This window comes from Erigeron canadensis, chromosome 9 (assembly GCF_010389155.1).
Source record: "Erigeron canadensis isolate Cc75 chromosome 9, C_canadensis_v1, whole genome shotgun sequence".
Classification (NCBI taxonomy): Eukaryota; Viridiplantae; Streptophyta; class Magnoliopsida; order Asterales; family Asteraceae; genus Erigeron; species Erigeron canadensis.
The window spans coordinates 23149511-23173582 of record NC_057769.1 but is presented as its reverse complement, the minus strand read 5'-3'; the positions used below and the strand labels follow the sequence as shown (position 1 = coordinate 23173582).

The window sequence follows — 24072 nt, the reverse complement described above, 5'->3', positions numbered from 1 at the left end:
CATCATCACCGACACATCGGCCACCACCGTCCATGATATCCGCTGCAACGCGTGGATACCATGCTCATTCATATCTAATAATACGGAGTAATAGTTACTACTTACATTACATGGTCATTTCTTAAGAATATACACATTGCAACATTGAGATCAAAAAGACATTTGGGGACCTTATTAAGGATTTCATTTCAAACCGTGAGTTTGACGGGTTATGCTTTCAATTTCAAGTTTAATGATTCGTGGGTCACAGTTGGTCATCATCGACTCGTGTGATTTATAAGTGGTGGTTATTTGTTGTGTGCTTTGAGGACCATATTTGAGCCCGTAACCGAATCAACTAATTACTCGTATAATAGTTATACTAATAATTAATCTTGAGTTCAAATAAATAAACTTGGGTACATGTCTAAATGATACATTACTAATTTAGTATTAAATGTTTAAAATCTTTAAGAAGGTACATATATTAGACATGTCTAAAATTATGTATGTAACTAATTTGATTAATATGCTTAAAACATGTCTAAAATTCTAATGCCGTCACACAGATTCTAATTGATCTTTCTTTTATTTTTAACCGATGATTTGTTATACTCGTATTCCAATATCAGATTTTAATCATATTTGTAAATATATTAAGTTAGTCACATTTATCATTTTTCTTCAACTATATACCCAAGTTCAATGGACGAACACTTCATACAACTAATAAGTGTTCCTGTTCCAAAGCCACCCGAACTGTTGCCCGCACATTTTTGAATGAGTCGAGCTCGAGTACATGGTGCACACGATAGCAAAAAAGAGCAAATTGTTAAATCATTAGGGACTGTTCTGCAAAACGGAGTAAATTTCTATTACAGTATCAAACAGGGTGGTGGTACGTTACTGAAAGCCACAGCCAAAAACACAAACATTTCATTTCATTCTCATTTCATTCGTCAATCAGCCACCATTTAGGGTTTCGATTTATTTATTTCAAAAAAGAACAAAAAAAAGAAGAAGAAATGGCGATGGCTGGGCGATTCAGATCATCTGTTCCTCAATTAACTAAATCTCTAATCTCCTCTGAACGTTCCGTAATCTGCCCTCTTTTTACCGATCCACAGGTTCCCTTTCTTATTTTCTAATTTTTAAATAATTTGATTCATCAGTTTTTGATAGATGACTGTTTAGATATAATCCTTATCTAATATTTCATAATTCATGCTTCAAGAATTTTGATAGGATTTAAAACTATTAGTCGAATTTGTCGTATTTATGAACTCGAATAAGCGGATTAGACTCATCATTTATAGCTAGTGTCATTGTATTATTAACTCAGCTACAACAGTGTATAGGAAACTAGTAAAAGAGAAAAATTTCAGAAACTAGCTTAACTAATGAGATTGAAAACAGCCATTGTGCATATTCAAATTTAATTAACAACCGTGCCCAACCGTCCTCGACAATGTACGGGGAGGTGAGATGTAGATAGCGTTACCCTTAACTGACCCCTAACCAAACGTAGAAAGGATTTTCTCCGAGAAGGACCTCCGGCCTGCAGGGGGTGAGGATCGAACCTTGACTTCTGTATCCAGAGGCAATGGGTTTTCCGCTTGATCCAATTATTTTTCTAATATTTCATGATAATGGATAGAATTTAAAACTCTTAGTTGAATTTATAGTTATTACGAACTCGAATATGTTATCTTTTACTCAATGATTTTTGCGAACTTATTTTAGCTAGATTTGTGTTGTTAAAATATAATTTCAATTTTACTTTATTAAGATGCATCCTAGTTTTATTTCATTAGTAAAGATTAATAGTTTATGCAATGTCGAGCATTTTATAATGTTTATATGCTTAGACTTTATTTGACTATTGTCTTATGGAAACTCGTATGTCCCTGAGTAGCCCTATCTAGTTATACATTGTAGAGAATGATGTGTTTTCTCTGTTGTGGGGTCATAATATGTATTTATATATTTGATGAGGGACGAGTTTATGGTAACTCATGTAGCTTTCCTGATGTTTCATTTATTTACTTATATTGAAAGAATATTAATGAGGTCGAAGCTTTAATTTACTGCTTTTTGTTCTCCCTAAGATACAAAATATATCTTTATACCTGGATATGACCACATAACTAGTTCTGTATAAAAACTTGAATTTTAAGTTCCTGATAACATGAACACATGTATTAAACAGGTTAGGCGTGTCGTTCAGTTTATTATTCATGATATATAGCTAGTGTGATTGTATCATTAACTTCATTACGACAGGGTAAAGGAAACTAGTATAAGAGAAAATGTGGCAACTAGCTTAACTGTGAGATGAAAAGCAACCCTTGTGTATAATCGGTTTAACTTATAATATAGTATCAGAATCAAAATAACTTCTTCTCTGTGTTTAGTCTGTCTGAAAATCATTGTCAAGATAATTATCAATCAAAGTAAGTTAGCAGTTACGTTTATAGAATAAATTAAACACACAGGAGTTTGGAATAAACGTGATCTGGAATATTTGATTTATAATATCTACCCTGTCAATTGTAATCCGAAGGGGTTGGGGCGTTTGGAAACAGTTTGATCTGGTTAGCCTATACGGGGTCATTCAGTCTAATCGGATCAGTTTAGCCACAATACTAACCTGCCAGGTTTTTGCATCATAGCTTACATTATGTCACTGCTACATCTGATGTATGTGTTGCATTATCTGTTGGCTATTTACCAATTTAGAGGTTGTTTTCTTTGCAGCAGTCAAGGAACTTTGCCTCTGCTTCTGCACCAAAGGAACCAAAGATAAAGGTAACACATTAAGGTTAACGAAGCTATAAAAGCTTTACATTATTAGCTGACTAAAAATGAAGTCTACCTTTTGTTATTTTACTTATGTCATTCGGTATCTTTAAATCAGGTTCCTGTTGCTATGTTCGGGGGATCTGGAAACTATGCCTCTGCATTGTTCATTGCAGCAGCAAAAGTCAAAGCGTTGGAGAAGGTTGAAACAGAGCTTTTTGATCTTGTTGCGGCCACTCAGAAATCCCCTACATTTTCTCAGTTCATGAAGGATTTGGCAGTGCCAGCAGATACTAGAGTCAAGGCTGTGACCGAGATCTGTGATCAAGCTAAATTTTCTGAAGTTACTAAGAACTTTTTAGGTATAATCCTTATTCTGTGAATCATATCTGAATTTAGATTTGATTTTGAATATTTGTAGAAGTTTAAGTTATCAACAATGCTCATGTTCGTTATGGCCAATAATGAGGTGGCAAATTTGACCTGTTCACCTATAAAGTGAGCTGAAGGATTAAATGGGCAAACTTTATAAACATTGTTAAAGATGGAATTGATTAAAGGGGTCGAAATTGATTTGAACTGTATTTGAATGGTGGCAACCTCTACAAATCACTCTATTAAACAAAACCCGATTAGTGTGCAAATAATTTAATATTTGAGTAATCATTATTGGCACATTAGTTATTTGTATAACTCCGTAGGGGAAAAAATCTTTCCCGGGAAATGTAATGCTTTCCGGTTCTCTTTTACCTGTATTAGAAATCAACTGTTCTGCGTAGGGATGAGCAAGATTACCGAAATACTGAAACCGAACCGGCACTGAAAATGGGTACCGATAGGGATTCGGTATCGGTATCGGTTTTTGGTTTTGGTCATTTTCGGTTTTGATACCGGTAAAACCGAAATGGGACCGACCTTAGTTATATTAATGGATGAGAAGTTATAGCGCATGTAATATTATGTAATCTGCAACCAGTATAATTGTACACCAATTAAGAAATTGCTTGTCTCGTGGATTGCTTTTATTGTACCATTCATTTGTTCAGTACTCCTTAAGTATTATATATTTAACTTAGTGATCTGTTATTTAGCAAAAGCTATAGCTTACACTCTATTAATTATTATTATTGAAGTAGATGTTAATTATGAATTAGTCATTGTTATATCAAATTATGATTTGAAGTTAATGTTGCAGTGTTATATAAAACCTAAAAATATTCATATTAATAGTTTCTATGTAGTTAGGAGTCTGATCATATCCGCCTCAGCATCAATTAATTCCTTTCATAGAAAGTTTATGCGTTTTTTTTTTTTATATATTTCGGTATCATTCGGTTTTTTTACCGAAAAACTGGTACCAAACTGATACCGAATTGGTACCGGTATCATAACTTCAGTACGGTATTCGGTTCTCATATTTGATGGGTTTCGGTACCAATCAGTTCGGTATGATATCGAAAACCATCCCTAGTTCTGCGTCATAGTCCAATTTTTGACATGTGATCTAAACTGTTCATTTTGCCACCACAGTTAAAAGATTAATTTTGCACGTGTTTCCCTTTTGCTTTTCTAGAACTTTTCATTTTAAATAAGAATGCCATTTTAAATTTGGAATAATATAGGAATTTGCAAGTAGTGAAATAGTTTCATGTTTATGTTATACTTGATATTTGGATAAAGAGTGCATGTTTGTTCTTTCACCATCCGATATAACTTTTCAGATGGGTTGAATATGGTTTTATGAAAATTCGTTATTTACCTGAATCCGTGACGATAAAAGAATGGGTATATGATTATCAGGAATCTGTGGCAAAATTTGGGAAGAATGCATGTTTTGTAGGCTATCCATTTGGCTTCATTATCTTCTCTTTGTATAACTTGCTATAGGCCCTAGTTCCCAAATAGCTTAATTAGCCTGGAGCTCTGGACATGGTTTTGTTTAGCTGATTATTTTTATGGATCTTCTTTACCAAAGTCAATAGATTAGGGTCTTTCAATCTGATTTGCTTCATGTCTTTGCTGAAAATATATCCAACCTCATGGACCGACTTTAGTTAGGTTGAATCTAGAACTGTGTCACATTATCATAATATGAGGTCCAAATGTGTATCCGCTATTCAGTGTTTTATTGTCCACTAAACAGCCCTGTACTAAACAATCTTATACTCACTAGTCACTAAAGCAGTACTTAGCTGCAAGATTCTTAGGGAAGTGAGCTTTATTGTTAAAATTTATCAGAGGAGTATAATATTTCTTGATCTATGTTCAGTTACTGCATTATGAATTTATCTGATTTGTTTGACTAGTTTTTGTTGTGATTTGAAAGAAACGACCTTTCATGAAATGCCTCTTGACTAGTTTATGTTGTGATTCGCATCAGTTGTTTTAGCTGATAATGGGAGGCTCCGACATGTTGACACTATTGCAAAGAGATTTTCAGATCTCACCATGGCACACAGGGGAGAGGTCAAAGCTGTTGTCACTACTGTTATTGTAAGTTGCCGAAAATAATTATTACTCATATTGCTCTAACATACAAAACTGGGGAACATTTACTGTTTATTGCGTGTCTCCCCACCCGCTTCAAGTTTTGTGCATTTGAACATCTTAGTCTCCAAAGAAATTCGTCTTCAACGGTTTTGGCCTGCCTTTTAAAGTTGTAACTAGCAATAAATTTATATATTCACATGTAGCTTGGATAAAATTAGGTTACACTATCTAATTAAGTTTATCACACTTTCAAATTTACTTTCTTATTTATGTGAACAAAATGATAATTCTTTTTACCTTCAATCATGCTTCCTACTTTCTATTCATATTCATGTATAAATCAGATGCACTTAATAATTTTATTCATTATGGCAGTTCCAATAGAAAGGTCTATTATGCGTTCTAGTTTAGCTAATTTATATTTCATAAAGCAATATATTCATCACCAATAACGATTCAACTAAAATGAAACCTTTATGATGAAATCCTATATGGTATAGTTGCCGTGGTTTTGGCATAGTTGTGTTTTTTTGGCCTGCAGCACAGACAGTTCATTACTAGTTATTTACAATTTCAATCTTCAAAATATCCGAAAGATGTTCCAAACCTTTTAAAATTTGATGAACTGAATATGTGCATTAATTTTTTTTTTTCAGCCACTTCCTGCTGAAGAGGAGAAAGAACTGAAAGCCACTTTACAGGAGATTCTTAAAGGGAAGAAAGTTAAGCTTGAACAGAAGGTAGCACTTCTCTTATATTGCTGTTATTTTTTTCATTTCTTAATTTTTCGGCACTTTCTCCATTAAACAAGTCCATGTTTTGAGTTTTAACTGTATAATGGGGATTTTTTATTGGAAAATCTATTATCAATCACAGAAAACCTTACGATATTCAATTTTGGAGACAAACTTGTGTCAATTTTGCATTTTATAATGAAGTTGATACCACAAGAACTAATCATCTCAGGACTTAGGGTGAACAGTTTTAAAGGTTTATAAACTGAATATGTCACTTATGAATTTGTGCAATGCTAGATGTAAGCGTCCAAAAATATGAACGCACTATTATTGTATCAAATTCTTACAGTTGCTACATTTTACATCAGATTGATCCTAGTATTCTTGGTGGAATTGTGGTGGAATTCGGGCAAAAGGTATTTGACATGTCTATAAAGACTAGGGCAAAGCAGATGGAGAGGTTCTTGAGAGATCCCATCAACTTCGATGCCTAAACAAGGTCTATTGTGTTCTCTACTCTTACGTATAAGCTTCCCGAGATTACCATATTTCTTTAGAATGGAGCCTTTATTTAACTTTCTTTTCTCGATTTGGGTCGATGCTCACCCGCTTTCATTTGATTATGGCTTTTTGTAATTTGCAAATAAAAAATCATTGAGATCTCATGTTTTTGGTGAACATGTTTGAATATTTCCTGGGGTCATAATGTTGGCATGTTGCTAGAATCCAGAGTTTATGGGGCCTTAATCTTGTTCGCCATGAAGTTGTCACTGAGTTTGACACTGATTTTTTGTCCATTTATTTGAGTACAATAAGCTTATATAATCCAGAGAGCGTTTTATTATAAGTTGAGAATGATATTTTTAGAAGCCGTTGTCATTTTTCTGTGAATTTTTGTATCCCAAAAGCATGGACTTCCATGTAAATAGGCACTATAAAAATGTTAACAGTATCTGATCATCAGGCTGTGTACAGTGTTAACCTTTCTGCTGTATTATCATTTTCTATTATGTTTACAGTTACTCATTTAGTCATTTTCATCTCTTACACCACAACCATTACGGCCAAATGCCCAATGCACACTACTGGAACTGCTAAGTGAATTTAGAAAAGACAGGAATATATTTGTTGCTGCCACATTGTATTAAAATATGTGAGTTAAAGTACGACATACCCTGAGAAGGCACCAAAGATGTTTTGCTAAGAAAAAATACACGATGTGTGTTCCTGAAATGCAAAAGGGCAGTATTTTGGGGACATTTATCCCCATTTTGCTCTGTTCAAGTTGCTTTTAGTGCCGAGATTTAAATTAAGCACTAAATTTTCTTATAGGAGGTTTATACTTAATAGAGCCGTATGTTTTCTTAGACTAGCGTGAGTGGACTTTAAACATGATATGATCCACATTTCGCATGGTAATTCTCTCCTATATAATTGTACAGTTTAGGTAGCCTTCTATCAATCGTGATAGTATTATTATGTATATGCCTACTTTAATAGAGTATTGCCCACGAAAGGATTTTGTGACAGTCGATCAAGTTTAAGCGAAACTTTAGTATCAGTCAAAAATTTAGATCAAACTTACCATGCTGTAACCATGTGATATAATTTTTGTTAATAATCCCCTTGAAGCCGGAACAGTTCTAGTAACAAAGACGTGGATGTGAGGCATATAGTGCTGGGTGGTTTTTTATTTTTAATTTTTTTAAATGTGTGGCCTAATCTCTCATTAAGTAAGCCAGAAGCAAATATTTGCTGTACGAACCCCATAGAGTCATCTTTTGAACTTCCGAAAAAGGAAAATAGATGGGCTGAAATTTCGAAGGACAAGAGACCAATAAAAAGAGGCTTAACGTAATAACGTGCACAATGATTAAAAAGGGACTAATCAATATCTTAAGCTTAGTTAATTTGCAGGTTGTATGGGTATAAAAGCCAAAAATTAGTGAAAATTTAGTAATAAGTCAATGTTATTAACGAAGACTAGAGTTTATAATTCATCTAGGCATGCCAAGTAAAAAGTGATCCCAGCTAATTAAAGTTGGTGTGAATCGTGGACCTAGACCCGACGGGGGTAATTTTTACTAATTGTAGGTATGAAACAAGTCATTTTGAATCAACTTCAGGTATCATGCAATTCATACTATTAAATTAATAGGTATACATTATATTTACAGTACCGATTTTAGTATCTGATTTGGTTTAGTTTGGAATTCGACAATTCGTAAGCCAAATCATTAACCAAAACCAAATTACGAAATCAATTTGGTTTCAAAGCAGAACATAAAAAAAAAAAAAAGTAATCAGTTTAAAGATTCGACTTTGATTTGGTTTAATTTTTGACTTTTTCATTTTGAATTCAAATACTGATTATCCGTAAAGTAAAGTGTAATTTCCAACGGTGAATATAAAATCCTTAAACTACTACCTCCATCGTAAAATTATTGCCTCAGATAAAAATACCCATAGTTTAAGAAAAGTACAATCATTTACTACTTTAAATGGTTTTTGATTAGTGGAATTTAGAAGTAGACAATTGCAAAATGACCTTTTGGTCTTTTGGAGGAAGTTTCAAATATAGCTCAAGTACTGTTTGTGAATTACCAAGAATTCGGTTAAACTGTCGTTAGAAAAATTTACTTGATTGGACTCAACAACATATAGTCTATCCCTTTTTAATGATATTGCATTTGCATCGATCAAGTATATATGTATGGAAATCACCAAACAAAGATCAGAAAAAGCATCTTCTCTATATATATATTTGGTCGATTCTTATCAGCGTTTTTGTTTTTTACTTATTATTTAGTCAAATCAAAACCTCACAGTTGATATATAGGCTAGATTAGACCCCAAACCAACTGCGTAAATTGAAGACACTAGGTCGATGAGCAATGTAGATTGATGCGTCTTTAAACAAACCGGATGCTACCCGATTGTGCAGATGGGGCGCTTTTGGGTTCTTTCACTATGAGGTTCGAAATCAGGACAATGGGTAATTAGTCCAATACACCCCTGAGTCAGAGACCCGTTAAAAAGACACAAACAATTGTATTCATGTTATTTTAAGTAGTGAATAATATTCATAAGTAAGTAACTGCTCAGTGCCGCCTTCCGCGGGTTTTGAGCTCCAATATCTCGACGGTGTATGGGGAGGTTAAGATGTAGGTAGACCTTACCTCTACCTAAGTAGAGAGGCTGCTTCCAGTTTCTACCTAAATGGTAGAAAAAGCCCTCCAACCTTTGCATGCGATGAGGATCGAACCCATGACCTCTGTTTCCAGAGGCAAGGATGTTTACCACTGATCCAACTATGCTGCTTATAGTGAATAATATTCATACTTATATACAAATTAAATGGAAATAAATAAATGTTTTTTAGACATCCTATTATCACAAATGCTCAAGAGTGTCCTTTGATCTCTGTTACAGATAATCACCTCATTTCAAAGCATATAATCATTTATTCATTTCACAATGTATTAAATTCGACATGATCCTTCGAATACGAAATAACATGGATCGTATCTAAGAGTACATACTTTCGATCTCTTTTGAATCTCTCGACGAACGGTACGTAGTTTGTTTCACTTAGCAGGCATTTAAAGAGAGAAGATAACATAGGATATATATATCAGATGGCCAGAATGGGCATCTAATATTCTACTGCAGACATTTCATATTTTTAATCTTGTGGTTTTCTTGTCTTGATGACAAAGTACCATGTTGCTTCGCATGGCTTCATAAGCATGGAGACATTTTCATACCAGCTGTTTTTTTATATTTGATAAAAAAAAAATAAAATTATGAGAAAAATCATTGAGTAACTTGACAGTTTTTCTTCTTACTTTGTCTCCTTGTTGTTTATCCTATATTATATAACTAGAAATCTATCTACAAAATTTTGAATCATCATGCAAGATCCCATATATGCGTAACTAATCTTAATGGGCTTATTTGACACTTAAAGTTATAAAATTTGAGTTCAGCATCCTTATCATCTACATGCTAGAATCTTGTATTGCACTACAAGATATAAAATATTAACAAATCATAAGGTTCCAATATTTATTGGTTTTCCTTTTAGGAATTATTTATTCGTAGCATTGTTGTAAATGAAAATAACAACCATAAGTCAATTTTGAACTACAATATTTTACTTTTATTTGCCGTATATTAAGTGCCCACCGGTAAAAGACACTAATTAAGTTTTATCCAAATTAGGTCTTGAGTTGACAAAATTAGGTTTTTTTACATTATATCTTGACTGAATGTTTGAAAAAAAAATTTTTATCAACGTGTGACCCTCATTAATTAACTCATAACTCGTTTTTAATCATCAATATCTCATTAGTTTGCCACCCTCATCAATTAACTCATAACTCGTTTTTAATCATCAATATCTCATTAGTTTGCCACCGTCATTTGGGTGGAGTGGTAGAGGCCTTGCCTTTTGGTATAAAATACTAAGGTTCAATATTTGATGATGGGATAGTTTAAGATTATTTGGTGTATATATATATAGTTGTAATATTTACTCTTTAGGAAAAAATTATCTCATTCGTCTGAGCTGAATTTGGATACTGTGTAGTTCGTTGGAGTCTTCCATAATATAGCAGAACAAAAGGACCTAAATACTACACTAAAAGCCACACTTTCCACCAACTAATTTTCAAACAAAAACTTCCTATATGTTTTGAATATATATATATGTATATATATATATATATATATATATATATATTGAGGTTGCAGCGATGACATGATGAGGTGATAGGTTATAATGTGTGATAGGTCATAGGAAGTGATATTTCATAGAGTGTGACAGCCAAATGCCTTAGTCGTAAGGGCTTCGCTATTGGATTTAAAAATTCTTCAAAAGTATACCGAATGACATCTCTAATGAAAGAGCATGAAATTTTAAGAACACCCATATAATTTTTATGATTTATCGATCTACGGTTTTTGAGATAAAAGGTTTTGAATGAATCGGAAGAATAAATGATTTATGAATGAGAGAGAAAAAAATGATTGGTTGAGATTTGAGGAGAGAGAAAAGATAATACAGTTATTTTAGGTAAATATAGAATTAATATGGGGCATTTTGAAAAAGTAAATGTTGAAACTTAAAATTTAGACATGAGCTTTTTTCTTTATAATACGATGAAAATGCCCACGCATTGCGGCAGTGAGATGGTAGGGGTGATAGGTCATAGGAGGTGAAGTTATAGAGTGTGATAGCCAAATGCTTTATCCTTACGGGCTCCGCACTCGCATTTAAAAATTTGCCGAAAGTATATCGATTGACATCTCTAATGAAAGAGCATAAAATTTTAAGAACACCCATACAATTTTTATAATTTATCGATATTCGGTTTTTCAGATAAAAGATTTTGAAAGAAGTAGATGAATAAAATGATATATGGAGGAGAGAAAAAAATAAGTGGTTGAGATTTGAGAAGAGAGAAGAAAATTAGTGGCTGAGATTTAAGGGTATTATAGGTATATTAGCTAAGGATGTTTAAATTAGTAAATAAAGAAGAAAGGTATTTTAGATACTTCAAATCATGAATTGAGATTTTTTAAAAAGAGAAAATGCTTTCTAAGATAATATAGATATATAGATAGGATGGATAACTCTTCTAAAAATTGTATCCTCATTGCTAACCGCGCAATAATCTTTGGTCACATGGACCTAGAGTTCATTATTCATGAAATGGACCGCAGTGGCTTTCACATGCTAATCCCAACATGCAAATGAAGTAAACGAAACTAAGCTTTGATTGACCCATCAATGAGTTTGTTGCGATCTTTCCTATTTAGTTACTCACCAAATCTTCAGTTGAATATATAAACACAATACAAAGAACCACTAAATAGTTTCCTATATGCCAATCGATACAATTTGGTTAGACTCATGAAAATTGATCCCTAACTATACATCTTATGAACCTTCACAAAAGGAGTACGTATCTCTGCTAGAAGATTTGAAAGCAAAATTAAAATGAGGCGGAAACAAAGAAATGAAAGCTAGCGACCATCGCCGCTATAATGAAGTTCTTACACAATATGACACCACGACCTAAATCTCAAGACTTACGTAAGACAAATTAGTTTATATGTTTTTTAAAGCTTGTAACTTTCAAATATAGTGTATGAATATGACGGATTAACTTTGATTTTTAGAAACCTGGATTATTTTGCTATTTAGTAATTTCAATATTGATTAATTACTATTATAGTTGAATCAGTGTATTTAATAAATACAAGTTGTAAATGGAATAGAAAAAAATATATATATTTTCAAGTAAAAAATAACATTCGTGAGAAATCTGTGGGAAAAAATGAATTATATTCGTGGAAAAACAATTCGTGAAACACTTGTAGGAAAACTAATTCATTGAAAATTCGTGAGAAATAATTCAAATAAATCCGTAGGAAATCTAGGGGGAAGTTCGTTGAAAGTCCAGGGAAAAAAATTGAAATTAATCCATGAGAAATATATGGGAAACAACGTTCGCAGGAAATATATGAGAAATAAAATTCGTAGGAAATCAATGGAAAGATAAAATCTTTGGGAAAAATAGAAAAATGTTTCGTTGGAAAAATCCGTGGGAATATTTTCCACGATTTTATACTCGTGTGAAATCCATAGGAAATATTTAGGTGATCTAGAGAAATCCGTGATAAAATATTTCTCACGCCCCTTTTTATGGTTGCCACAATCCGTGAAAAATTCATGGAAAACAACCATTTCTTACGAATTTCTCACGGATTTGGTCGTGGTAATAGGTCAGTTTTTTAGTAATGAATTAATGATATAAACTGGAACATAAATCCATACCACAAAATCCATTTTGACACAATGTCCTCTCAAAAAGCTTTTTAGGTGTTCCCTACGCTGGGTGATTTTTTGCAAAATGACTCAAAGAGTAACATCAATGAACCGCAAACTCATAGAGATAAATTAATGTACAATTCAAAGAGCCAGTTACGGTCCGGATTTTGCTAATCTCTGATCCGGACCTGATTAAAAGTTTCTGTCTTATACCTGGGCCTAGGCTCAGACCCGACAGATCCCTTGATTACTTACTAACCATCGGGTAATGGGTTTCACTACGGGTAAATGGAGATACGTTATTATTATTTTGTAAATGATAAAACTAAAAAAGAAGTACTAAAACTTGAACTTAATATTCACGTAAACAACGACCATTTATAAAAATGCAGTCCAATAACTTGATAGCCTCTCTTAAAATACCATCTTAACTCTAAAACATTAGTATCTTTGTCTATTTATTTGTAGAGTCATTTTGCGGCTAATTTTACTGTATTAGAATATATAATTTTTTTTTAACAGCAATGGTGATTGGACTCAGCGGCATGCCTCTTCATCGTTCGGTAGAGATCGACCACGTCTCCAGCAGGGCATGACTGACGGTGGAAGTCCCACTACCGTTTTGGAGGAAACTAGCTAAATGCTAGAAAAACGCCCATGCTCCACCTCAATGGTAAAGACTTCCCAATATGCCTTTCAAAGATTTTGAACCCGTAACCAAAAGCACTACAGTATAAAAAGGAGCAATAATCTTGATAATGAAATCAACTATATACTATTCAAGCCTTCTTCTTCTTCTTATTATTATTATTATTATTATTATTATTATTATTATTATTATTATTATTATTATTATTATTATTATTATTATTATTATTATTATTGCGGGTCGGGTATACGGGTTTGGCATGAGTTTCGGGTATACGGGTTTTCATATAAAACTGTCTCCGGACCCGAACCCGCAAAACAATTAAAATCATCCCCATACCCGAACCTAGACTGATACCCGGACCCAAACCCGCCCCAAAGATGTCAGGTTTTGGATTTTCCATCGGGTTATAATGAGCAATAATCTATGATACAGGGTTACAAGGTAAGATAGCTAGCGCATGATTACCATCAATAAAAGAAATAACATTTTCGAGTTTCGACAGTGTATTACAGTCGGTATTCTTTTTTTTTTTGTATTGCCGTCGTTATATAATTAATACAACTAAATATTATGTGAATATCTAAGCAAGAAAGATTAAAACAAACTTTTTGATGCATCGATCGATGTATATGTAACTCTAGCTTCTTTTGCTTAATTTTGCATCTTGAAATATCTTTGGCAGGGGGTGAAAGCCATAATGGTCCACTTCATGAATATTGGTCACTTGGTCCTTGTGACCAAAGATCATTGGATATAGGGGTGGGGGACTCCTATAGTTTTTGGGGCCTAATAGCACATGTGTCAAGTTTTATTGAGTCTCGTACTTACTAGGGAGAGATCGATAAAAAGGTAAGGGCTCCATGGAATATATAGTCCCTACCAAGTAATTACTACTTTACTAGTCTTATTAATTAACTTCTTAATATAACAATGTCATTTATAAGTATATCCATGTTTCATATTGTGGTTAAAATAGTTTTATAAGTTGTTAGTTAATGATCATCATAAATCATAAATAATTAATTCTATATGGAGTCCATATTCTAAATAGATGCATTTTTGGATCGATGATATATATGCTTTTTTTTTCTTAAACAAGAAGAATTGGTTAGAAATTAAATAAATCGAAATGGTGTAGCTAAAAGTTCTCCAGAATTAACATGAGTTCATTCTCGACCGTTTGAAGGCATTTCTATAAGGGGACGACATTGCACCCTGGCCTTTTAAGTGGATTTGTCCCGTTTGTAACAAGTCTAGATAGTGAATAAGAGAGTCATAGAAAATGAATGCGGATCGGTTGATTGCACGAACTAAAATAATAATAAAAAAAATGCTAAGCACAACCCTAGCTAGAGCTGTTGCATAACATAACTGTATCTTTCATATATAAAGCTCAATCCTTAAGCTTTATGATAAAAATATAGTTATTTTATAGTACACATTAACGACAATCTTATAGAGTATCATTAGCAAGACTCATTAACTAAATGAGTTATTAAGTAATCAAATATGGATTTGCATCTTATCCTCAAATGGAACCTATTTTTTGTAAATTCGATTTGGGGATAAGATGCGGATCAATATTTATAGAGTTTTTCCTGTAAGTTCCGGAAAACTATTCTATTGCTACTCCAGGACTACCTAAATACTAAATACACCAAATATCCCTCAATTAATTACCCTTACGTCCCACAAAAGAGAATTGAAACTTAAATCCGGATTATAAATCCCAAAATACAAATACAAAAACTAACTATTTGCAGGTTTCTACAGTTCTATATATGAGATCATATATATTGGATATTAAACCACATTAAATATCTTTGTTTTCTCTTCAATAGAAGACTACGTGTAGTGGATCAACTCAATGTCAACTTATATAATAATAAAAAGCGATGGACCGACAAATATTCTGTTTGAAAAACTTACAAAAGAAGTAGTTAGAGGTTGGCGTCAAGAATAATTAAAAAAAAAAAAAAAAAAGGTTAAATTAGTTTATATGTAGTGTGGTTAGCATCATATCACTCATTTTCAATAATACGTATGATTAATGTAAAGGGATAAAAACATTATTAGCTGCCGACAGTTAATTTGCTTAGGAAGTGGATTACCTTAAAATTAACATAGACATGCTTTAACATGTTACTGTCTTTTTTTCACGTAATCTCAAACTACACCCATAATATTGAGAATTAATATGCGCAGGTTGAATCGGAAAAAAATGTCCTTAAGTTCTAGCGAATCCAAATATATAAACAAAATGATAACTAATATTATAACAATAAAATATATACATAACAAAGTTATAGTATTAACTATTTAAATGAAATCAGATACATATTTATTTATAGAGATATAACATGTTATACATTATTAAATATATAATATGTATTAAAAAAACTTATTCCTTGTGCCCGGCCCGTTCAAACTTTGTGCCTCCCCTCCCCTGAATATTGACATAATTAAATTGTATGTTTTTTAGTACATAATTTGCATTGTATGTTACAATATAGTAGTACATATGTACTCTATGTATATATATCTCATATATATGTACACGTGTGTGTGCGCGAGATGATATCGAAAAAATAGAAGAGAGAGAGGGGGTGATGGCTTCTGGAAGTGGCAATGGTGATGATGAATGTGATGTTTTGTGGGGTGTTGTTAATTGATGGGTAGAGTAGAAAACGGATTGGAGGGGGACCTCTAATAGGCCCATGGAAATTAAAGAAGAATGTGAGAGAGATGATATATGATCATTATGTGAAGTGGAAGCAAAATGGTTTTGTATCAATTCTCATACACATATGATGATTACCTTGTGAGTGAAGAAAAATGCATCGAAAAAGACTAGTTTGAGTTAAAGACAAGAAGACCAACCATATCTCTCTCTCTCTCCTTTCTCTTTCTCTTTAATCCCTCTCTCTCTCTCTCTCTAGCTATACATATATCATATCATGATCATATATGTACTATAGGATCTCAAACCAAGCCCACTTGATCTCATCCTAACAAGAAAACTCGACTTCAATCTTTTTGTCGTTCGAGTATTTATAAAGCCGGCCTAGATATATATCTTTGCAATGAGAAAACCAGACCAAATTGGGCGAGAAAAGTTGTGTAATAATAGTAGTAATACCAATATGAATACCGAGAAGACAATGTTGAAGCTTAGAAAAGGTTTGTGGTCTCCCGAAGAAGATGAGAAGTTGATGAATTACATGTTAAGGAATGGTCAAGGGTGTTGGACCGATATTGCAAGGAATGCCGGTCTTCAACGGTGTGGAAAGAGTTGTCGTCTTCGTTGGATCAATTATCTGAGACCGGATCTCAAACGTGGTGCATTTTCGCCTCAAGAAGAACAACTCATTGTTCATTTGCATTCGATTCTTGGCAACAGGTTTGTCTCGTCCCTTCTTTAATTAGCATGGTTTCTTGTCTTTGTGTCAAGTCCGGCCAAAAAATATTGCCAAATATGTAATTAAACAAGCGTATATTGATCAATGTATGTGGTCTGATAAACTTAAAGTCCTTAATTAAAAAGTCCACAATACGTTCTTAATTGATATAATGTGTATTCATATGAAAAATGTCCATTCCAAATACAAACATATCTACAAATATTCAAGAAATTGGTACCCCATCTCAAAGTTTAATTTTGAATGATTAACATATGAATGTACATAATTAATAAGATGTAAGCATATGTTTTGTAAGGATATTAGTACGTAGTTAACATGTCTACGGTTCATATATGTGACAATTTAGATCCATTTCCGTTTCATTTTTGAATTCATGATATGTTAATGTATATAAAGTTATAATATATATGTAAAATATATACTAATATGTAATCTTAACTGGCTCAAACCATCATATACATGATGGCTACATGTTAATGTAACAAGTATTTCTAACAATTAAATAGGTTTTATCTTGTCACTAAAAACAAAATCATATTTTCAAGCCTGATATGATCATGTATAAGCGAGATTAATTGTGTATGTTATAGATGATACTAGATAACTCAATTTCTTATATATATTTTTTACTCTAGGATAAAAAGATAACAAATAAAATATATGACTTAATATTTAAGTTACATTTTGTAGTCATGGAATTCCTAAAAAATGAAATACATATTAAAATTTAGAGACAAAAGAAGCTGCATTTTGGTTTAATCAGTTTTATTGTTTCTATCTATTATTTGTTTGATGAATACTTAGCTTGCATGCAAAACTAATTACATATCATTGAAAAAAACTGATCGACTTATAAATTATGCAATAATGTGAATTATATACGATTTTAAGGACGATATATATATACGAACGTACTTTCAACTGCTTACAATTACTCCTCTCGAGTCTCATGTACATAATGTGTCATAATCTTGATGCACCTCATTGGATTAGTTGCATTAAGTCTAGTAAAAGGAATTATACATATCATTGTCACACACATTCAAGTACATACATACATATATATATATATATATATATATATATATATATATAGGAAAACGTTCATGATAAAACCGTCTAAATGGAAGAAAACATGAAACTTTTAAATTATTACGTGTAATATATGAATGATGTATGTAAGCAAATTTGTAGACGTACATATGAACATATCAATTATACATAAAATTATCTATATTCATATACAAATGATTCTCATATAAACTTTAACCTTCTTATAAGCTATTAAGCTAATATAAACATTTATGTCATGCATATCATATCATGCAGACGTTACAACATATATGTACATATTTAATTGGTCAAAACATGTAGGTATTTTTTTAACCTATTCTACATATCTTACAACATTTAGAGGAGCTTTCTAAAGACTACTCAAAAGGTTTTTAATATGTAAATTTTTTAAATACTAACTATTATATCTTTTATATTAGAAGGTCTTTACAATTTCATAAATACAACTGTTTTATATATGTTAAAAGTTGTCATTAGAATGATCTATTTATGTTTAAAACAATGGATTACGTACAATATAATATTACAAATCAAGAATTCCATCATTAGAAAAAACAAAACAAAAAAACTTTTGTAGTTACTAGAAAAAATAAAGTAAATAAAGAGTATATACATGTTACATAAATTAATATCAACATATCCCGTTGAATAATATATAAAGGTAACTAAAAACATAACTTTTTTGAACAGACAAAGTGCATGCTAAATTGATCATAAGTAGTCTTAATAACGACTTAACAAGAGACATCATTTACTTTTTCAACTTCCATAGAAAATGATGTAACTTGATAATCCAACTTTGCTTAGAATTGAAAACTAGAGAACCCTTGAAATCTATTATTAGTTTATACATTCAACATGCACATATATATGATACGAGAGAAAGTACCCCGTGCTTTGCGGCGGTGAGATAGTGGGGTGATGGATCATAGAGTGTGATAAGTCATAGGAGGTGATAGGTCATAGAGTGTGATAGCCAAATGTCTTGGTCGTACGGGCTCCGCCCTCAGATTTAAAATTTCGTTGAAAGTATATCGAATGACCTCTCTAGTGAAAGAACATGAAATTTTAAGAACACCCATATAATTTTTATAATATTTTGATGTATGGTTCTTGAGATAAAAGATTTTAAATTAATTAAAGGATTAAAATAATTTATTATACATTCAACATACACATATATATGATATATTATACGTATATGACTTTTTTTAAAGTGTGATTAATTAGTCATCTTCATGAGGTTTTTGCTTAAGTAGCTAGAAAGACATTTAGGCATGGTTCTTAATTAATTAACATGCATGATGGTTATTAAATCATAACAAATTTATATAAATAAATTCAGGTGGTCTCAAATAGCAGCTCGTCTTCCGGGTAGAACAGATAACGAGATCAAGAATTTTTGGAACTCAACAATAAAGAAAAGAATGAAAGTCAATAATAGTACTACAACTGCCTCTCAAAGCTCACCAAACAATAGTGTTGATGATACATCCTCTGATCCAATTAGTAGAGATATTATGGGAGTTGGTATGTTCATGTCCATGCAATATGAGCATGACCTCATGACTATGTGCATGGACTCATCAACAACCACCACAACCACATCCTCAATATCTTCCATGCATAACAACAATTTCATGCTTGTGAAGGGTAGTAGTCATAATAATGACAACTTTTGTCAATTGCCACCACTTCAACAAAATAACATCAATAATAATAATAATAATGACACAAGTGGTGCATCAAGTTTGTTTAATGTTTCTCCTTGTTTAGGAGAAGTTGTTGGTGTGGGAGGAGATCATAGTGGAGGATATGGTGGTGATTGTGGTATTGTTTTTGGAGAAGTGCCATATATTATGGGATCAATGGAAAATGACAATACTAACCTTGGATGTAGTGTAGTCATGGATGGAGATGTTAATGCTAATCCTAGTAGTTACATATTTGATAAGAAAACAACAAATTTTAACCACCACTTCAATGAAGATGTTGATGGGAAAGTTAAAGTGGAAGAGGTGGTTGGTTTTGAAAATCATTGGCCAGGAGAAAGCTTGAAAATGGGAGAATGGGATTTGGAGGGTTTGTTTGCAAATATCCCCTCTTTACCTTATCTTGAATTCTAAAACACCTTTTTTTTTCCTTCTCAAATTTAGGAAAATAAATATCCGGAGATAGACAGAATATACATTCTTTTCTGCTTATGATTAAGCTTTTTAAACTAAAGAGCATACATCTTGTTAGTGTTTTTGCACCATACTTTGAGCTCAAAGAAAACATGCTAAGTAAATAGAAGACTTGGATATATATACGTGATGGGCTCGTATTCGACAACTGAGTTTCTAGATCCGGTGCCATTTGTAATTGTCCGATGATAAACGGTCTTCAATTCGATCGATATAATCGAAATGTGAATAGCAAAATGTGTTGCTGAAAATAAAGAGAAGATATGCAAATTGTAGTAGTATTGTGTACATTAGAAATACAGGTATAGCAAATTGTGTAATGGTACATTTTTATTTTTCTTTCTATGTGTACATGTTCATCATATTCATAGATGCAAATATTCATTATGTACAAATTTAATAACAAGCCACGTTGGAAAGAAAATTTTTTTCTCACTCTTTATTAATTGCATAGTTGTGTCATGTGTGTGTGTGTGGTGTATTGCATGCATTATCATGGACGTTGCAACATAAAACACATAGTTTGCTTTACCAAGACATAATCAAAAATTTCAGATTAATTATGGATACCGATAGCATACCTAAAATTACCCGTAACGAATTTTAACAAATGCATCTATCATTTTGGTTAGGCAGATAATCGAAATATTTCATTGACGGTCTTGTCACTTAATCTTTTCAAGATTGACCATTGTTTGAGACTTACAAATATCCGTGTAATACGGCGGTGTAGCGACAACGTAGTATTGTTTGATTTTAATTATTAAAGAGTTATCTATTAAAACAATATTTTTGTGATGTATTTCCACTTTGTCATTCTATTTGTTTAACAAAACCGGAACCAAAAGAGGAGTTTGTAGTTATTTTTAAAAATCCAAAAAGATCATATGCTTTAGAATATCTTTAAGAAAATCCAAAATCATATGCTTTTCTTTTCAATTTCAAAATATTTTTATTTTTCTTAAAATTCAGAAAGTATAGAAGAATTTTATTTTTTATAATTCTTTTGAAAAACATTTATTTAATCTTAAAATAATTTATATATTGTTAGTTTTTTTTATATTTATAAAGACATATCAATAAATAAATACAAGATGTTGAAATTTAGATTTATTTTTAATATCTGAAGTAGTTGTAGACTTGTAGTTAATGTTTTTTTTTTTCATAGAGATAATCCAGCTCTTATGTCAACAAGCCATATTCGATATACATCAAACCCAACTCAAGAAATACGACAAGCCCAGCCCTTTAAGGTCCATCACTAAAATGATTCATTTAGTTCCATCCGACGTACCCAGTTTAAATTAAACTGACCCACCCACGCAAATGCTTTTAGGATTTAAAAAACCCATTTACCGGAATCATTCGCACATTTCGAACGTCAATTTCCTACAGCAGACCTACAGCAGATCAAGATAGTTGGTTTTCTTAATCAGGCTTCACTGCACCAAACACTAATTAAGTAGGCATAAAAAAAAAGCTTAATCACTAGATACGCCATATACTTTCTCTGGTGTACACGGTTGCATAATATCAAATTTTATTGAAGTGGAACACCCTTATACTTTCATTTTTTGTACATGGTTGCATAAGGTGACCAGCTATGGCAGGTAAATTTTATTTTCATTTAAAAAAACATACGTGTAATCATTACACTTTATTGAATCAGTTTCCCGACGACGATCACCTCCAGCAACCACCACCACCATCTATCTTCTCCGGCACCAGCAGTGACGGCGGATACGATTCATCTCACTCCGGCGATTCATCTCACTGGATACATGGTGTATCCAGTGATTAAACCCAAAAAAAAACTATACCAAAAGTACCTCGCCTAAAGGTTAAAAAGGACCTAACTACCACCTAGTATGTAAAATTTGACAATTCAACGAGTTGGGCTGGTATCATTGTTGATCAATTGTTCAGTCTAGTTTGCCAAGTTTCCTCAACCAGTGTCATTAATTGCTGACGATATGTTACAGAATAATTAAGGCATTCATATGGCTCACTATTATTCTTTTTGGCGATTTTACTTAGCTTGCTAGCTACTAGCTAGATAGTTTTGTTTCCTCGTTTTGCTATTCAAAACTGTCATCTCGCTAAGTTCTGCTGCTAGTTCCCCGTTTTGGACATAGTTCACAAATTTGCAAGATTTGGTTTAGCTTGTTTTTGCTAGTTAGATAGTTCGGTCTTTATACTGATTGTTTTGTCACAGTTTGCTATCTATCGTCTAGTTCACATATTTGGTTATATATGTTTCTATGATATTCAATATGCACATATCAAAAAATAAAAATAAAAAATAACTAAAAAAGATTATTTCTAACTGACCCATCCCAACTCTCAATCACGTAACTTGCCTCTTAACGCTAAGTCCTGTTGTGTATATACGATTCTAAAGCCTATTCATTAAAACAAAATGATAAGTGATAATGGTATCACATGTCTTGATTAATTTACCACAATGTATAACTTAAGCAATATACGATACAATACAGTGTTGCACACATATGGTCATATTTAAATCAAAATCAAAATACTAACTAAAACAAAAGCTTGAACATACACTTGAGACCACCATCCGCCGTTAAAAAAAGAAAAAAAAAAAACTTGAGACCACCATATTTCCTTCGTCAATATTTTTTCTTTGCATTTAAGAGTTTCCATAAAACAAAAAAAATATTAATATATTTAAATTTATATATGGATGCTAAAGGGGTGAAAAAAACCTAACCAAAAACGAAAAAATCATGAAAACCGAATAATTTGAACAGATAAAACCAAAAACCGAAAAAACCAATGATTTTTTAGTCTCTCCTAATTCCCACTCCAATCAAACAAATTGTTCTCGTTTTCTTTCCATCATTTTTATTCTATTATACCAAACAGGGATATCTTTGGTTAAGATAAGAAACAAATATGATTGGTCGATTATAATAGCAATAACAATATAATGGTGAGCCGAACGAATGATATAATTTTTTTTTATGTATATATATCTTGCTATTAAAGCATGTGATATATGTCATGTCACTACCGCGTTCAATCATGACCCTCAGCTCTATGATACCTCGCTTTAATCTCTTGCAAATCAAGCGACATATATAACCTCCAATCCACTATTTATTTAGGTCAGTCAACAATGGTTTTTTTTTATGTAGAGTGTTATTAACACACTAAAATATGTAGATTGATAAACGTTACATTTGTGTCTTCTATACCTACTCCGTACTGAAAATCCAAAACAATATACTCTTGGGGCTCAAATAACTACATTTATAACTGAATGTGTTACGATCACTTAAGGAAATGTACTTTTGCATTAAAAAAAAAAATCTATGCAAAGTTTCAAAAATAAGATACCTCTTAGAGATCCACTAACCAAAATTTTTTTTTTACTTTTCTGGCTTTTTGTTGTTTTATTAACTAGATTATTGTCCCGCGTAATACGCGAGATAACGTATTTAATTAGTGACAAGTTATCGTTTCACAATATCATACATTGACAACTAAAAAAAAACGATGTTGAAAATAGATTAATTAGTATCATGATGCCAAAGATGTAAAATTAATTAGTATCTTGCTGTAATGAGTTAATATGCATATAAGCAAATTTTCATTGAAAACTATCTCATTTACGATCAAAGTTAATGTATTTTTGTATAAACAATTAGTAACACTTCAAATTATTGTATCAAGTGATAGTTTAAAATTCAATATAAATAGATTTGTTTAGCGGGATATAAATAAGAGCTCTATATGGATTTGACTTCTCTTTAATTAGTGTAGCTATATTAGTCATTTTTTTCAATTTTCACGTAGTTTAATGTTTATATAAATACACATATAAATAAAATTTAACAAAACAAAAGTAGTTAGCATTTGAACTACGTAT

General features: G+C 32.0%; 2 protein-coding genes across 3 annotated transcripts; both read left to right on the top strand.

Moving 5' to 3' along the window:
- The first annotated feature begins 880 nt into the window (after window positions 1–880).
- LOC122581540 (ATP synthase subunit O, mitochondrial) lies at window positions 881–6852 on the top strand. 2 transcript variants are annotated; one of them, XM_043753770.1, is made up of 6 exons: window positions 881–1106; window positions 2740–2787; window positions 2897–3140; window positions 5159–5271; window positions 5925–6008; window positions 6374–6852. In XM_043753770.1, exons 1-6 carry the CDS (start codon window positions 1005–1007, stop codon window positions 6497–6499), a joined length of 717 nt encoding a protein of 238 aa, XP_043609705.1. In that variant the 5' UTR covers window positions 881–1004; the 3' UTR covers window positions 6500–6852. The 2 variants fall into 2 exon arrangements, with proteins under 2 accessions (XP_043609705.1, XP_043609704.1); XM_043753769.1 differs by having other exon boundaries at window positions 2737–2787.
- A 9613-nt stretch (window positions 6853–16465) lies between these two features.
- On the top strand, window positions 16466–20580 carry LOC122582312 (transcription factor MYB83). Its single transcript, XM_043754681.1, has 2 exons — window positions 16466–16895; window positions 19337–20580. Exons 1-2 carry the CDS (start codon window positions 16579–16581, stop codon window positions 20115–20117), a joined length of 1098 nt encoding a protein of 365 aa, XP_043610616.1. The 5' UTR covers window positions 16466–16578; the 3' UTR covers window positions 20118–20580.
- The last annotated feature ends 3492 nt before the right edge of the window (window positions 20581–24072 follow it).

Bases quoted from the DNA above. Each gene is read 5' to 3' on its own strand.
- LOC122581540 (XM_043753769.1), top strand. From the start codon at position 1,005: ATGGCGATGGCTGGGCGATTCAGATCATCTGTTCCTCAATTAACTAAA. The intron at 1,107-2,736 runs GTTCCCTTTCTT...TTTTCTTTGCAG, and splicing joins CTCTTTTTACCGATCCACAG to CAGTCAAGGAACTTTGCCTC. The intron at 5,272-5,924 runs GTAAGTTGCCGA...TTTTTTTTTCAG, and splicing joins CTGTTGTCACTACTGTTATT to CCACTTCCTGCTGAAGAGGA.
- LOC122582312 (XM_043754681.1), top strand. From the start codon at position 16,579: ATGAGAAAACCAGACCAAATTGGGCGAGAAAAGTTGTGTAATAATAGT. The intron at 16,896-19,336 runs GTTTGTCTCGTC...AAATAAATTCAG, and splicing joins CATTCGATTCTTGGCAACAG to GTGGTCTCAAATAGCAGCTC.